General features: G+C 29.4%; 1 protein-coding gene and 1 non-coding gene across 3 annotated transcripts in view; one reads left to right on the forward strand and one right to left on the reverse strand.

The window, feature by feature from the left end:
* Positions 1-8,433: 8,433 nt before the first annotated feature.
* On the reverse strand, positions 8,434-8,506 carry Trnar-ucu (transfer RNA arginine (anticodon UCU)). Its single transcript has one exon. It is a non-coding gene; the product is annotated as a tRNA-Arg (tRNA).
* Positions 8,507-12,112: 3,606 nt separating this feature from the next.
* Positions 12,113-17,868, forward strand: part of LOC129972462 (tetraspanin-9-like) — a 34,590-nt gene continuing 28,834 nt past the window's right edge. The window contains exon 1 of one of the 2 annotated variants that reach the window (XM_056086606.1): positions 12,113-12,546. In XM_056086606.1, the coding sequence (XP_055942581.1) occupies positions 12,232-12,546 (315 nt within the window). In that variant the 5' untranslated portion in view covers positions 12,113-12,231. The remainder of the gene's footprint in view (positions 12,547-17,868) is intronic. The other variant, XM_056086605.1, reaches the window with a different exon arrangement.

The raw sequence follows: 17,868 nt of genomic DNA on the forward strand, positions 1-17,868 counted from the left end.
AATGCTTTAAATTTATGGGCAATTTTAAGTAATAGTCATTTAAATGTAATAAATTTCATTTTTCTTATATATTTGGCAGTTATTCCTACAAACAATGTTAGGTGTTTCTATTGTTTTTTGGAATATGAAACTTAATATTTGCCGAATAATTGTTAAAAAACTAAAATGAAAATAATGACAAATTAAAAAAACAAAAACATTTCCAACAAAAAGTTATTTTCACAATTATTTTAGGATGCTTTTTAATATAAATTTCACTTATCCGGCTGATAAAGTTATAAACATCCGAAAACGTTTATTCATTTACTTCATTTATTAATTTATTTGAATTGAATCATCTCACCGCAAGATTTAAATTTCAGATATGAAAAAATCTGTATATCAAAATGATTAATATTTTGTGCTGAATCTTAACATTTCTCTTGCGTTAAATATCACATATACATTAAATTTTAATTATTAATATCAAATCTAACTAAACTGAAATATTTACTTATTTATTTTGATAAAAACTTTTGTTCATTTTCGAAGGCTTTTTTTTCCCTCAAAAAATAGTACTAGCGTATTAACCGCATGCTAGTATTTAATCCCCAAAACCAAACTGTCAAGGATGACCTATTTATTTTAACCATCGATTCATTGCCAGGAAAATCGCCAAAGATGCCATTTTCATCTTTATAGTCGTTAACCACTATGGACTAAACCAACAGTTCACCTATGGCATGTAGTTAATCACAGACTGACTACTCCGAACCGCCCAAAAGCACGCGGAAAAACTTGAATGACTGTAGTAGGGAACTGTAGTCGAGTCCTAAAGGGCATCACCGACCACTGCACAGCCCTTCCCTAAGGAAGTACGCCCCGCCATCGATTGGAGGTAACCACCCCTACCCTTTCGTATACCCTCGGGATTGGTAAGAACCAACAACCTTACCAGCGGCTTCTCATCCTCTATTACGAGGTGCCCCCCCCCCTCCGAGGGATATGGCATGTAGTTAAAAAAATTATTGTCTCTTTACTGGAAAACGTTTTTCTGAGTAATGATTGTTAGCGGAAGTTGAAAGTTTTTCATTCCACAATTAACTAGCAGGCATCAGTCTAGTTATAACTAGTGGTAACAGCCACCTTCAATTTTGATAGTCAGAGTTTTTATAATTATTATTCTTATTCAGATAGATTTCACACCAACCCTCCTTAGCTTTTAAAGCATTTGATTTTTAGTTGGTTCAAAATCTTTCTAAAATCGTGTTTTGATTTTTAGGCATGACGAGATTTAAATCAGCAATTAATATCGGAACATTAAAAATGGGAAGAAAATATCTATGGCAATAATGACTATTCAAAAGTCTTCTTAATATTCCAAACCAAATTCTTTTCGTAACTGCTTATCTAAAAGAAAAGAAATACGTAGTCCCGTTTTTTTCCCCACTGTTATTTAAAAAACTGTTATTTTTTTCAAACGCTATCAAGCTTTTCATCAAAACCACAATAAATATGTGTAAAAGATTTCTTTCATACTCTGCGTTTTTAGGCAGAAGCAGGTAGTAGTTGAGGCTTCAAGTTATAAATACATTTGTTCAATCAGTCGCACATACTCACAAGCACATCCACTTCAAGGTGTCACTATATACAATAAATAAGCAAAATTTTTGTCTTTAGTAATGCTTTTAATTATTGTCAATCGTTTAATCTTTGTCTTAATCTTAATTACTTCTTTCAACATCGTAAATCAATAAGTGTTTTAAAGAATGCTTTTTGTTTTGAATATTTACTATGATTTTATTTTGCATTCCTTACGCTGTCACTTTACAATGTCACGTTTACGTCGGCTAAAAATTTAATAAATAATAATATAAAGCTAAACTTAATAGCCGAAATTAATTCTGAAATGATTATGGGTATGCATAAAAATTTCTCACTCTCTCTGTGTATATATATATATATATATATATATATATATATATATATAAAGCTAACGTATGTGACTCAGAAATCGTTCTTAATTTCGAATGGCAACATTTAATTCTAAACAATGCATGGTATGAACTTAAAACTGCTTCATTGAATGTTTCTACAGCTATGATTAATGAATTGAATGCTTCGAATAGAGCTACAAAATATTATCAGAAATTTTCTGGAGAGGAATCGCCGTGTCACCAAAAAGTGTATTGAGTCAGAGGAAAGAAGGCATAAACGAAATCAACAGCCAGGCTTTAAACAAGTTTAATTGGGTACAAAAGTAGGCTTAACTGCCGTCGGATGGATAATCACTGTTAAATATTTGATTATGAAATTTGATGTTAATTTTTTTTCCCAAATTATTATCTTACAAAAATAGTCTTTTTATTATCTTATCTCAAATAATTTCTTTCTAATAAAACCAATTCCACTTACTAATTTTAATAATATTTCTTAAATTCAATTAGATACACGATCTATGACAACAACTTTTTTATATTATGGTGGAATTTAAACCCATCCATCAAAATCTCAAACTCATTCAATCTCGTGTTTTTGTAGCTATCGTGAATTCTGCAGTAAGATTTTTACCCCTGCTATTATTTTGTAAATGTACACACTTTTTAATTTGCAGTAAATTAATTAATTTGAATTCACTTTTTTCAAACTCATTAAATAAAAGGATAAATATTTTTAATGAATTTCGTATTAATTATTTAAGAGCCTAAGAAGTCAATAATTTGGGCGAGCAACCTGGTTGCCAAAGGCAGGCCATATTTATGAATGTTGATTTTTACTATCGATTTCAAAATGTGTATGATCGTTTCGCTTTTAATTTTCTAAATGTACATTGTACTAAAAAAAGCAACCTAAAACTCAGTAGTTTCCAAGCTGTGAAATAAAGGATTACGAGGCCAAAGACAGGATCAAAAAATTCATAATAATAAAAACTTGAATTTATAAATAAACTAGCATTGTTAGAATGTTCTAATTAATATTTAGAAAAAAGATAATCTATTAGAGGCAATTCAAAATTTAAATTTCCTTTAGAAAACTCTGGATACTTTTAAATTCAAATTTATAGTCTGTTCAATATATAAATTAAATTCCTAAACGGACCTTGAGATGAAGTTTGCCCAAGCACGACTTCCACAAAATATCTATAAATTTCAAAGAAGTTTTTAGTGCTGGAAAATTGCACATGCTCAGAATTCATTCCTATTCTTAGAATTATGCTTTCTTACCAGATTCTTATTATTTTTGAAACCATGAAAGGAGAATAATATTAAGAATCTCAGACTCCTCTATCGGTGAATGCAAGTTTGGCTTGATGGATTGAACGATAGGCTCGAACCCATCGAGTCTCGAAAGTGAGAAAGTGTCTTATGCATTTTTCTTCTAATTCTTTTAAATTTAAATATTATTCTCCATATAATTAATTAAAAAGTTACAATAAGTTTTTCCAACTCTTATGCATCAAAAATAAATTTTTTCTTTACAATATCAAAAAATTTAAGAGAAATTTTAGGTGTCCGGACTTCGCACATGCGCAGAATTCATTTCTATTCTTAGCATTGTGCTTTTAGACAAGATTCTAATTATTTTTGGAACTTTGAATGGTTAATAATATTTAGAATCTTAGATCCCTCTGGTGATAAATGTAAGTTTGTCCTAATGGGTTGAATGAAAGGTTGTTTGGGAGATTTTTGATGGACTTCAGTTCGAATCTGGGAAGCGAAGGAGTGTTTTATATATTTTTCTTCATTTTTTTAAATTTTTATTAATATTCTCCACTCTAGTTCAACAGTTACAATAAGTTTTTTCAACTCTTATGCATCAAAAATAAAATTTTTCTTCAAAATATCTATACATTAAAAAAAAAATTCAGATCTCGGGACCTCGCATATGCGCAGAACACATTCCTAGTCTCAGCATTGTGCTTTTAGATCAGATTCTCATTATTTTTAAAAACTATGAATGGCTAATAATATATGGAATCTTAGACTCCTCTGTTGGCAGATGTAATTTGGTCTGATTGGTTGAACGATAGGTTCTTCATGAGAGTTTTGATGGACTTCAGTTCGAATCTGGGACGCGAAATAGTGTTTCATATATTTTTCCTCTTTTTTTATTTTTATTAATATTCTCTATACTAGTTCAACAGTTACAATGAGTTTTTCCTTCTCTTATGCATCAAAAATAAAAAAAACATTTCACAATACCTATGAATTTAATAGAAATTTTAGGTGTTCGGACCTCGCACATGCGCAGAATTGATTCCTATTCTTAGCATAGTGCTTTTAGACCAGATTCTCATCATTCTTGGAATTATGAATGGTAAATAATATTTAGAATCTTAGACACCTCTGGCGGTATATGTGAGTGTGGCCTGATGGATTGAAAGGTAAGTTGTTTCGCAGCTAATTCATTGACTTCAATTTGATTTTGAAATGGTAGATGAGTTTTAATATGTTTTCTTTTATTTTTTTTTAATTTGAATATTATTTTCCATACTAGTTGGATCCCATCAGTGAATTTTCCAAATCTTATGAATCATAAATAAAATTCTTTCTTCAAAATATCTACAAATTTGATAATTTTAATTTAGAATATATTGCGCATACGCCGAATTCTTTCTTAATTTCAGCATTGTGCTTTTCGACGAGATTCCCATTATTGCATGTGCAGTGAATTAAAAATAATAAAATTCTTAGACCCTCTTGCAGCAGATGAATATTTGGCATGGTGGATTTCACGTTAAATTGTTTTGTAGTTTTTTGCTCGACTTCAGTTCGAGTCTCGAAAGCAACGGAGAGTTTTATTTATTTTCTTCTTCTTCTTTGTTTATTTTCAATAACATTTTCCAGAAAAGAATTTGAATGAATTTTACCATATTTTATACATTAAAAATAAAATTTTTCTTCAAAACACCTTAGCATTTAATAATAATTAATCTTAAGGTGTTAAATTTAATAATAATAATTTTAAATGTCAAGACCTTATACATGTGCAGAATTTATTCCTAATACTATCATTGTTTTTTTGAACCAGATTTCCATTATATTTGAAGCTATGAATTATTAAAAATAATATGAAACTTAGACCTCTGTGGCGGTGAAGCAAGTGTTGTTTGAATGATCGAACGGCAGGTTATTTCGCTGCTTTCTGCTGGACTTTAATTCGTGTCTCGAAAGTGAGGAATCGATTTACATATTTTTCTTTAATTTTTTTCATTTTGAATATTAATTTCCGTACTAGTTCAACAATTACAATAAGTTTTTCCAACTCTGATGCATCAAAAATAAAATTTTTCTTCAAAATATCTATACATTTAATAGAAATTTTTAGTGTCAAGACCTTGCACATGCGCAGAATTCATTTCTGTTCTTAGCATTCTGCTTATAGACCAGACTCCCTTAATTTCTGAAACTATGAAAGGTTAAGAATATTAAGGATCTTTGACCCCTCTCGCAGTGGTTGTAAGTGTGGCCTGATGGATTGAAGGATAGGGATAGGTTGTTTTGCATTTTCTTGCTGAATTTCGAGTCTAGAAAGCGAGGAATGTTTTTATATGTTTTTCTTTTCTTTTTTTTATTTTTAATATTAATCTCCGTAGTAGATCAACAGTTACAATTCATTTTTCTATATCTTATGCAGCAAAAATAAAATTCTTTCTTCAAAATATCTACAAATTTAACAGAAATTTTAAGTGTCATGATCTTGCATATGCGAAGATATCTTTCCTAATCTTAGATTCCCATTATTTTTGGAACTTTGAATAGTTAACCATATTAAGAATCTTACTTCGCTTTGGTTGGATGTAAGTGTGACCTGATGGATTAATCGCTAGGTTATTTCGCAAATATTTGCTCGACTTCAGTTCGAGTCACTAAAGCAATGAACTTTTAATATATCTTTTTTCTATTTTTTTAATGCTATTCTCCGTACTAATTTAACAGTTTCAATTAATTTTGCAATTCTTGTGCATCAAAAATAAAATATTTTCTTCAGAATATCTGCCTTTAATAGAAGTATTTAATTAAGTATCAATATCTTGCACATGCGCAGAATTCATTCGTATTCTTAGCACTGTGCTTTTGGACCAGATTCCTATTGTTTTTGAAATAATGAATGGTTAATAATATTAAGAATCTTAGATCCCTTTCTCGGTGGATATATGTTTGTCATGAGGGAATGAACGACAGGTTGTTTTGAAGCTTTTTGCAGGACTTCAGTTTGAGATTCGAAAGCAAGGAATGGCTTTTATGTATTTTTCTTGTATTTTTTCCTACTAGTTTAACAGTTACAATGAATTTTTTCAAATCTTAAGCATAGGAAATAAATTTTTTTCAAAATATCTATACATTTAATAGAAATTTAAAGTGTCAAGAACTTGCACATGCGCAGAATTCATTCCTATTCTTAGCATTGTGCCTTAAGACCAGATTCCTATTACTTTTGAGTGAAGTGCCTGGATTCAATTGATGTTAGGAATGAGAAAGTTTAGGATTTCAAATAATCGTCTACGAAAAAACTATTAGAAATGTATTGGAATCGTGTATTATAAAATTTCCATTTCGATTTTTATAATTTTCTCTAAATATTTCTTTCATTTTCATGTCCATTTTTTGTTTCATGCTAAAAAAACTGAGAGAGGCTTAGAATAGAGATTGAGTGAGTATGTAACCAAATAAGGATCTGAATATGCCAAAGCAGAATTTATCCTTTGATTGATTTATTTATCTATAAATGTTATTGTATTGTAATTGCAAAATAATTGCTGGTTTATTATGTAAAGAATATAAGAAATATTTACGTTAATTAATGTTTAAATGAGTCAATGTATTATACTAGATTACCGTTTTATACCGGTGCTGATAATGTCATAAGTTTGTTCAAACTTGTTGTTGTAAAAGAAAAGTAAGAATTTTTTTTCCGCCATATCTATCAAACATAGAAGGCATAAAGCAATAAATCTAGGAAAGAGAGATAAAATTACATATATAGGATAAAGGAAAAACGATCTTTTTACAACCAATTGCTAAAAAGTATATAAGGATAGGAGTTAAAAAGGTTTTTTTTCTTTATTTTTAACTTAAAATTACTCTCAGAAATAATTCATTGTATAAATTAGAAAGACAATTTCATCAAAAACATTGACAAAGGAAAATTTTGATGTTGAAACAAGAGTAACTTTATTATATTTGAATCAATCAGAATTTATTGGTGATTGAATAATAGATATTGGAAAACTGTAAATAAATATATATAATTTATAAATTCATCTTTTCTTTGAAAATTTCTATATCTCTAAAGATATTCTTAAAGAAACACAGCGCTTAATGTTATAGCGTACAGTAGGGTTCCTTAAATTTCGAGTTCTCCTTGTCAATAGGAACATAAAAATACTAATTAAAATGAATCTCACTAAGTTTTTACTGAACTTTCTTCTTTTACATTTATCACTCTATGTTTTTTTAAAATAAAAATACTTTAGCATAATTATTTTGTTTGATTTAAAACATTATTGAAATAAAATTGCTTCAATGAGATTGTTACTAAACTATCATTTTTAACATAATTTTTATTTAAAAAATAGAATTTGCAAAGATAATTAAAATAGAAAAATAAATAAAGTTATTTATGAAATAATAATGAAATGGAATTATTTATTATTAGTCCGTGTTTCTTTTCCACTTTCTGGCATATAAAGTATATTGAGAGGAAGTATTCAAAAAATCCTGACTTCAGATTTTGATGAAACTTAGTTTCGACATTATGAGTTTGAAAAACTGGAACTTTTTTTGGAATTTTATCTTTCTGTCTGTCGCTCTATCTATCTGTCAACAACAATAACTAAAAAAACCTTAAGCTAAAATGAAATTTTATATATGATCTTTGATGAAAGTTTATAATTTCTATCAAATTTTGAATGAAATCCATTCAGAGGAAGTCTGTCTGCAGCATGGTAAATGAATACGGTAGTATTTTGACTAGTAGGTAGATTAGTACGGTAGATTTTGGTAGTAGCTAGATTGACTAAGCTTGGTACATAGTTCTATCATGTAGAATGCAGATTCGTATTTTTCAAAAAAAAAGTATTCAAAAGGCATACTTAACTTCCTTTATTGTTCTAAGAAGCGCATATTTTTGCAGGACCTTGAAAATGAAAATCTGAGTACATCTTTACTCAAGGTCTATACCAAGGCCTTGTATACGGGAGTCTGGAGAGGCCACTCCTGCTGGTTTAAACTCTTATGATAAATTTTGAAAACTCAAGGAGTTTTTCCTAATGAAATAGGGATCCCCATTTGAAAAGACTGAGCAAGCTCTGGCGTAGATATTCTTCAAAGAATAACGACACTCACTTATGGAGTTCCCGCAACCACGCCACTATAAATCTCCCCTATTTATCTACTGCTGAAAAGTAAACTAAGGTACAAGGAATGAGTTTTAGAAAGAGCCCACATCCATCATCCCTGCCGGGATTCGAACCCGGGACCTTTGGTTTAGAAGTCCAACGCGCTATCCACTGCGCTACAGGGACTGTTGGTGTCCTGTCCGATTTGAATGACGTGCATGTGCATCTCGGTTAGTTGATTGAATAATTTAAATATGTTTTAATAATCAGTTCATTATCCATCATTTTTATTTCTAGCGAATTTTCATTTTTTTCGTAAAAATAATTTTTAATAGCTATAGGTTGTAACACTTTGGAGATGTTGATATTTAAATCTATTCTAGTCAATGATTTTACGGGTTTATATAGATCTTCTTTTATTAACATTCTCTTGATTAAAATAATATTTTCTATGTACACTTAGTTATTTACAGCTTAAATAAATGACACTTTCAATTTTAGGCGCCCTCTTTTGTCATTGGTTCCCAGAGGTCAGCTATCGTTCTTCATTCCGTTTCCGAACGTCAGCTTCCCGCACTCCTCCGTCACTTGTTTTTAACTAAAAAAAATCTTATACTAGGGGTGGAGAAAATTTATTTCTCTTTTATTATCAGGGGATGTCACAAAGTTTCGGGAAAACATAAAATACTTAAAGCCTTACTACACAAAATATGTATTAAAAATTGAGATTGGCAGAAGTCAACAATGTACTTGTTTGAATATGAAGATAAGTCTGATGGTGTGCGCATCAAATTTTCTCTGCAAGTAACGCCTGTTAAAAAATAAAAAAAGTTATTATATTTTGTTCGAAACTAGCCGCCTGTAGTGACTCATTAATTCACCAGGAATAGTGATTTCCAAAAATTTCAATTAAATATTTTGTGTAACTTGGTCTTTATAACTAAAGTAGCAAAATGTTTTTTAACGTTCTGTTACGTATGATATGCATTTCCCAAATATTCTATTTACATTATTATATTTTCAATTAAATCACGTGAAACGGCAGCGGCATTTAAAAATAGATACACTTTTAAAAATTTTCATTGCTTTATTTTGAAAGCTTATTTGTAAATACCATAACATTTTAAAGATTTTATTAAAAATATGGCTTACACTGTAACCTATTCAAACAAAGAAAACAAGTCGAATCTTCAAATCTTGATCATCAACAATGGAAAAAAAAATTCTGAATAAAATATTAGTATCAGTATTAAATTGATTTCAGTTTCACTTTAACAAGGTAATATAGTGCTTAAAATATTTTGTTAAAATTTGGTTAAAAATGAAAAGAAAATTATACAGCGTAGAAATTGATATTATTGAAAATATAATTTTTTGAGTTTTAAGATGACCAAATTTTTTGCAGTAACATTTCCTGAATAATCAAGAAAAATCGCTTATTTTTTTAATAAATTAAAATTATTATTTCATTTTAAAAAAAAATTCGTCCCAAAGTACACATGTTCCACTCTTACAAATACATATATGTGCCAAGTTTAGTATTTCTAAAGTAAAACGGTCTCGTCTATAGAATCCCAAATACACACAGACGGACTCACACACTTTCATCTTTATTTTTTGTTGAGATAAATGAATGCATAATGGTTGAAAGAGATTTTCAAAGAAGCCATTTTCATTCGCTATTTTAAATCAACCTCTTTTAATTTATAGAACTTTCTCAATTTACTGAACTTTCTAATTAGATGCCACATTCTATTTGGAACATTTATTATTATTTTAATTCCTATAACAATATGAGGAGATTTGAAATGTTGAAGCTCTTTTAAGTAATTTTTGCATTTTAAATTACTTAAGACTTTCGCTTAACAGCAGATTTAAAATAAAAAAATTCTGTAATTCGATTGTGAATTAGAATAAATATATGTGAAAGGGTTCATTTGCCCCTAAAAGAATGAATGTTATCTGTAAATTGCGACATTTTTGAAACAATACTCCTAGGTCAACAAAATATCTGAATCTGCCTTTGTTTCTGTTAAAATGTTTTATTTGGAACGCAGACTGTTCATCAAAACATCGTTTGTCATGAATTCCAGTTGGCAAAAGTTGAAAAATCCTTGTAAATCTTTCATCTAAAATAATAGAGAAACAATGAGAAAATAAAAATAAAATAAACAAGTAGGAAAGAAAGGAACACCATCAAACATGATTCAAGTTAAAGAGACACTTTTAAGATTATTTTATTCCAAAGTATGTATATATAAAAAAAAAAATCTTTGTCTTTCGTGTTGATCGGCCAAGTCATAAACATTTCTTTTGAAAGAAAAAAAAAAGGAAAGATAATGGCAGCCTCTTGCATCATTTATACTTTTTCTTGTATGAAGTACAGAGAAAGTATTGTAATCACCAAAAAGATTCAAATTCAAGATTTTAATGATCTCCACCACCCGAAGTTCGAAAAATACATTTTTGGTGTTATATCTGTTTGTCCGTCTGCCTGTCTGTCTTTAACAAAGATAACTAAAAAAAGCTTTGAGCTAGAGAGATGAAATTTGGTACATGGTCTTTACATCAAATTTGTAGATTTCTATCACATTCTGAAGAAACTCCGTTCAAAGGAGGTCTGCTTGTCTGATTGTCTGAATATACGTTAACACGATAACTACAAATCGAAGCGATCTAAATGGATAAATTTCGGTACGCGGATAAGACACTCAAATTTTGTGACAAATCCAACATGAAACCGACCATACCTGGACCTGTACTTTCAGAAAAATATAAAAGAGATCACCCAAAAAGGCAAGTGTCTTAAATATATCAAATTTGGTGCATGAATTTTTAACTAGAGTATAGTTCTGTATCAAATTTTGGCTTCAATCGGTTGTGAAATCGCGCCTAAATTAGAATCCGAATCCTATTAACCTCATTCCAGTGATTAACCGCCAAAACACCTTGCCAAAGAACACTCGTGTATTCAATAAAAATGCTAAATTCACGCCAAATTCACGTTAATATTTCATAACTATTGTATGCCAATGCCATTCCTTAACATCTTTATTAGAGAGTAAGTTTTAGGTAGACAACTCCCGATGATTTTGATAACAAATGTGCACATTAAAAAAAAATAAAAAAGACAAGCACACAGGAATTAGATAGTATAAAAAATTTCAGCAAATTGGTTTTGCACTTTCTCTTTTAATAGAATCCTGAAATAGCAATGATTAAAAAGGATGAGCAACATTTGAATTACATTTGCAAAAATAAAATTTCTAAAAAATGGGGGAAAAACTATAAATATCAAACTTTTAAATCCTGTTTTTATTGATTCTCTTCTTACTCAATATTTACAAATTTAAAACTATTCTAAATTTCAAATAAGTTTTATGAACACATTGAATTTTCACAATTTATTTCATACTCATATCTTCAATAGTTGGTTTCCTATTCCTTCGAATTCAACAAACACAATCAAAAATGTAATCAGAATCCCATTCGTATTTTGTCCGCAATATTTTAGGGAGAAAAAGAAGATAAACATTTTCTAAACGTAAAAAAATGAGTAAATGCAAATAGAGTTGGCCAATAAGCTAGCAAATTTAAACTTTTCAAAAAGCGAGAGCGGTTAAGGCAGCATTATCAGCACATTTCTTGTAGAAATTCGCTTGTCAAGTCTACCAACACAAATATGTTTATCAACGTTACCTGGGCAACCCGCTGATAAACATGCACGAACTTTACACCCCTAATAAACTTCCTACAGTTATAGTTGCTGCTAGTGCTATCGATTTTACCTTTATATTTGATTTAACATTTTGTGTCTTATCGAAAATTTTTAGCCTTTTCTTTTTTTAATCTTTGGTTTATCGTGAGCCACCAAACGCACGATCGAAAAAATATCTTTCACTCAGTAGACAATGGAGCATAAGGACGATAATGTCACAGATATTGAGATGAGGCAGAAATTATCGAAAGATAACGAATCATCTCCGAACAAAAACGGCAGTGGCGAATCAAGCGCCACTGATGATAACCCTCCAGTACCGCCGAAGCGAGATTACGGCGTCGACAACGTCGAAACGCAACCACCGCCTGAGTACGCAAGCGTGAAGAAAAGAAAGAAGTTAATTTCATTCCCACCTAGGCCAGAGTTTGTTTACAAACCTGAAAACACAGCAGCCTCAATGACGTGCCTCAAGAATTCTATGATTATCACCCACCTGTTGATATGGGTAAGTAACGCGAAGTGTACATACACCTTCCATTATATACCTACAGATGAAAAAAAATCAATTTTTATTGGATTTATAGAGAGAATGTAAGAATAAAAATTAAACGACGGTAATGTTCGACGGCACCTGCTTTGTAGCAATGTCCTATTTATGTTTCTCAGTGGGCTACTTAACTGGCGAAGCATTGCGCCACCTCCTTGCTTCTACTTGCAATTTGGATGCAACGAAGCACATCAGCTGTCAACCTCGAAGGGGGAAAACGGTGCTAAGCTGAATGAGAATTATTCTAATAGTGGAGATACCGATATAACAAAAAGTGCATCTACAAAAAGAATTTAAACTCATTTGAATATTTGTAAATACTGCCTTTTGATAATGTGGATGATAAATAATTCAAATGGTTTATTTTCTGTCTAAAAATTGTTAACTCCAAAATTAAGTATCAAAACATTTGCTCTAAAATATTATTTTTTCTCTTTCAATTGAATTTATTTCGTACTAAATGTTGTTAACAATATTATTGAGAATATTTATATAAAAATTTAAAGTAATAAGAAATGTATTAATGAAACAATTGAAAAACTGACATTTTTTATTTTGTATTTTTAGCAAATGGCTATAAATTCAAAATAAAAAAAATGTTAATTCCAAAGTGACATTTTTTTGAATATATGGATGCATATAAAATCTTATAAACTTATCAAGAATGTCCTCTTGAAATATCATTTACTTTTGTGTCTTTTTTGCTATTTTCCAGAATTTGGATTAATTTCACACACATTATGACCATTTTTTTCTTTTTTTTTGAGATGCTATTTCGGCAATATTATATCTATAAATATAATTTATACAATTTCGATTTATCTGAATATATAACAAACCTTCACAGTGAAGCCTACAAATATTTAAATGAAATTTAAATAGCATTTTCTTAATTTAACAATGTCTATGCCTGTAATATTAAATAGTTTAGTGCAATTAGCAAATATTTATTTTTTATTTACACTAATTTAAATGGAAACACTGGAACTTGTAAAGATTGTTAACAATGGCAACATTCGAACGGAAAATATGATTCTAAATGAAATATTTAAATCCGAACCCATTTGATAGTCTTGCTTTCAAAACAGTCAAAAAATGTTTATCAATTCAATTTTAATTTATTTTTTAGTTTATTTAAGAATCTTAGGTCTCGAATTTAAAATTTTTGGCATATCTCAACTTTCACTTTTTAGGCAGATGTATTTCTTTTGGTTTCACATACTTTGTTGTAACTACATCTGCCTTCCATTTTTATCCATGCCTTCCATTTTATAATATCTGTTTTACAATAAAACTAACCCAAACTTAAAATTTTCAAATTTGCTTCAATACAATTATTAGAACTTAAATTGTTGAAATAAGTGACGATGATTCATCATATTTAAGATTTATACTATTTAAGATTCAGCAATACTCCATTTGTTTTAAAGATATTTTCTAAATTAGTTTTGTCTTTATATTTGGTCCACATAAAAAATTTAGATTACTTTTTAATTTCTTTTATTTTGATGAATTTAAATTATAATTTCATAAATCGAGTATTTTCAATACAAGTAACAATGACAGTTGAACCAATTACATTAATATATTTCAGCATTATATTTTGAACTAGCCGCCTTTGGCGACCAACCGGTTCTCCAACCTTAATACTCGTTAAAATTTTCAATGAAATATTTTATGAGACCTAACTTATAATAGCCTTCTTCATCAAAATCTTTTTCAGAGTTGAGCCTGAAAAGCATATTCTTGAAATTACGCCTTCTATGAACACCATAATTTTAAAAAAAAATTAATATAACAATAATTTTAAATAAATAAATAAATAAATAACAATAACATAATAATTAAATTATAATAACTTAATTGCAAATTATTGAATGTAGGCTTGTTTCCGGATGGAATTACGAATGTGGTCTTCACACTAAACTTGCAGATTTCTTTCAAATTTTGAACGAAATGCATTCTCAGAAAGTGTCTGTCCTGCTGTCCGAGTATAAGTGAACTCAAAATCAATACAACCAAATAAGGTTGACGGATGAAATTTGGTATATACGTTTAGCATCAAAAGTGTAATTCAATATAAAATTTTGAATCAAATCCTTCAAAGGGTTGTCTGTTCGTCGGTCTGTGTATTCGTATGTATGCAAATACGATAAATGAAAAATGTAATAATTTAAATAAATAAAATTTAAGATGCGATTTTTTATTAAAATTTAATTCCATGTCCAAATTTTGTTTCAATCATTCGAAAAAATCCTCTAAAAAAATTAATAATCTTAAATCGGAGCATTTGTGATGTTTTTGGATTTGACCAAGGTCCTTAATTTTATGCATTGTGGTGGATATAAAAACTTTATTAAAAATATATGAACGAGTTTTAGGAGACCATTCCCTCTAGTTCAACTTAGTTTCAATATTAAAGATTTTTTTAATGTCTGAAGATTAAAAAAAAATTATCTAGTCCGTTTAATTGCGGTACTCTATTATCCTTGGTTTCCTCAATTGCTTAAAGTACTTTTAATATCATAAAATTCGGACAATTATATGTATTTAATATTTTTACTGGCTCAATTAGAAAGGGCATCTGCATGTAAATAAAGATAAAAATTAAGAACCTCTAATATGAAGTCTTGAGGAAAAATAGATACACTAATTAAAATTGAGTACCATATTTCCTTCCATGTTAAATATTTCGAACATGTCAAATCTCTCTGCATAAAACTGAATGCATGTTCGTTTAAATCTTATGCAGTTCCATACCCTTCGGCCGATTCGAACAATTTTGGCACGCATGTTTCTTAGCACCTGGAAAAATGACCTGCGCCATTAAAAAGTTCATACGCACTTCTAAAATGGATGTAAAAGGGGTAAAAAAGATTCTGAGTTTTCCTTCCATAACTAAGAAATAGAGAATAAATTTTAATACCATCTTAAAATTTTAGAAATAGTATCTCAGTAAAGTCAATTTCATTTTTCTTTGATTTTGGAACCATTTTTCAAAGTTAGTTTGAATAAAAATAATTAATTCTATTTTTCGAAACAGAATTAAATATTTAATTCTATTTTTTTGCCGAAATTTGAACTTATTTCTCTGTTTTATTAAATCTGTCAGTTGCTTCCAGGTAGTAAATATATGCTTCTGTATCCCAGTATTTTTTATTTAATGTCGTCAAATGTGGAACTAAAACAGTCACTTATCCGAAATACTTAAATGAGCTATTATTTACAAACCTTCTTTAAGGATTATATATAAAAATTATATGAAGTAAAGTTGCGTTTTGCCTACTCTTGCATATATATGGAGTAGATAAAAACAATTGTAGCCAGAAATACAATTGTTATTATTATTTGAACATAATTTTTCTTTGTTTAGTATCCTAGTCTATATCGCTTAAATAGGCAGAAATTATATTTGAAATATTGGGTCTGAAACGCCATACAGAGCTATGTGTAAATATCACATGCCAAATTTCATCCATCGGACTAAGGCAGCGTTAGCCTGGTGATAAGGTCTCGGCTTTGGAACCGGAGGGCTTCAGGTACGACACCCTATTCCACCGAACCGTCTTTTAAGCTGGTCTGATGCACGTTAAATCCGTCAGGGCCAAATGTCCTTAATCTGGTGTGGTGTGGAAGTTTGGAGAGGGCGGTGCCAGCTCAGGTATCGTCCTCGTCATCTGACCGTGGTTCAAAATGACGAGGTTCATCCCAAAATAACAGGACATAGATATAATATTTGCTTCAAAAAAGGACATTAATATAACTAAACCAAACCGAAATCGGACAGAACTAAAATGTTGAATTTCATCCAAATCTTTCATTCAGAATACTGAAGTCGAATTTTGTGAAGATTATAATATTTTCTCTGCATGAATTTCTTTCACAAGAAATTAGGAAAAAAACCGTGGATGTGATGTATGAAACAGTTTTTGAAATATAATCGGTTTATATATTCAATGCAATTTTCTATTGAATCGAGAACAAAGGATGCTATTCATTTCGAGCTTTTCAAGCAGACTTCCAGAATCGATTCCAACTTCTTTGTTCGGAGAGCTTGTAAATTTTTCTCTAATTGTTGCAAGATTTATCGTCCCATTTGTTTTTCAATTATGCCCATTGTGCATTCCATGACTAATAGTAGCTTTTGCGAACCCGCGCAGAAAATGACGACGAAGATCTGTAATCTTTTATAAACTTTTCTGATAACAGAAATATTATTGTTGCATTTATAAAATGCGGAGGTTTTAAAACAATAGCTAAAGGGATACTTTATTGTTTTGATAAGAATTTCTATTATTATGTATGATTATTGACATGTTTTGCTATTAATTCGTTGTTTATAATGTTTTCTATTCAATAGTGTATTTAATAAAATGCATAAGCAATATTAATTGTTGAAGCAAATATGGTACTAAACAAAAACATTAAAATATTTTCCTAAGTAAATAAGAGGCTACATTTTTATCTACACACGTGAGTAATGATAATAAACGGATTCATGAAGTCATATTTTAGTTTAAAATTGAAAGATTGCTTTTCTGATCTTCTGACTACTACTGAACATACACAAATCATTACTATTTTAAAATTAATTTAAATAGATCTTAGTAAAAGTGTTTTTCTCACGATTACTTAATCAACATTTCTCAGTGTCTGATGTAAAAATCATTCAGAAAAAGTACAAAAAAATTTGTCTCATTCAGATTCAATTCTCAGAATTTTCTTAGAAAATGAAATGTGAGAATGACCGGAACGTTTTTTTACTTCGATTTTTTTTTTCATATTTCTTTGGTTTTTTCGATAATAGGATGCTACTTTTATTGTTTCCCAATTTTTCACATGTTCACAGTACATTTTGAATTGGCATCGACAAAAGTTCAAGAGACTCGAAATTGCTTTTCCTAAATATTCTTTTTAACTATAAATACTTTTACGATTTAATTTCGAAATGTATGGTTCAAAAACACAAATTTTGTACGATTTTGAAAATTAAAAAAATGACATGGGGAGTCGATCTTCTAGTCCGAAACATAACAACAAAGGCTTGATTCGTATATTTTTACTTTATTTTTAACAAATCGGTCCTAATTTAAAGCTATGAAAAGAAATGCAGAAATAGGTTTAATGTCGATGAATGGCGGATGTGTAGTCCTTAATTCCTTTGACCTACGAATTCACTTCCTAATTAAAGGACATATCCTATTTGGGATATTTATTATTATTTTAATTCATATAATAATATAAGATTTGAGATTTTGAAGCGTTTTTAAGAGTTTTTTT

This window comes from Argiope bruennichi, chromosome 6 (genome assembly GCF_947563725.1).
Source record: "Argiope bruennichi chromosome 6, qqArgBrue1.1, whole genome shotgun sequence".
Lineage (NCBI taxonomy): Eukaryota > Metazoa > Arthropoda > Arachnida > Araneae > Araneidae > Argiope > Argiope bruennichi.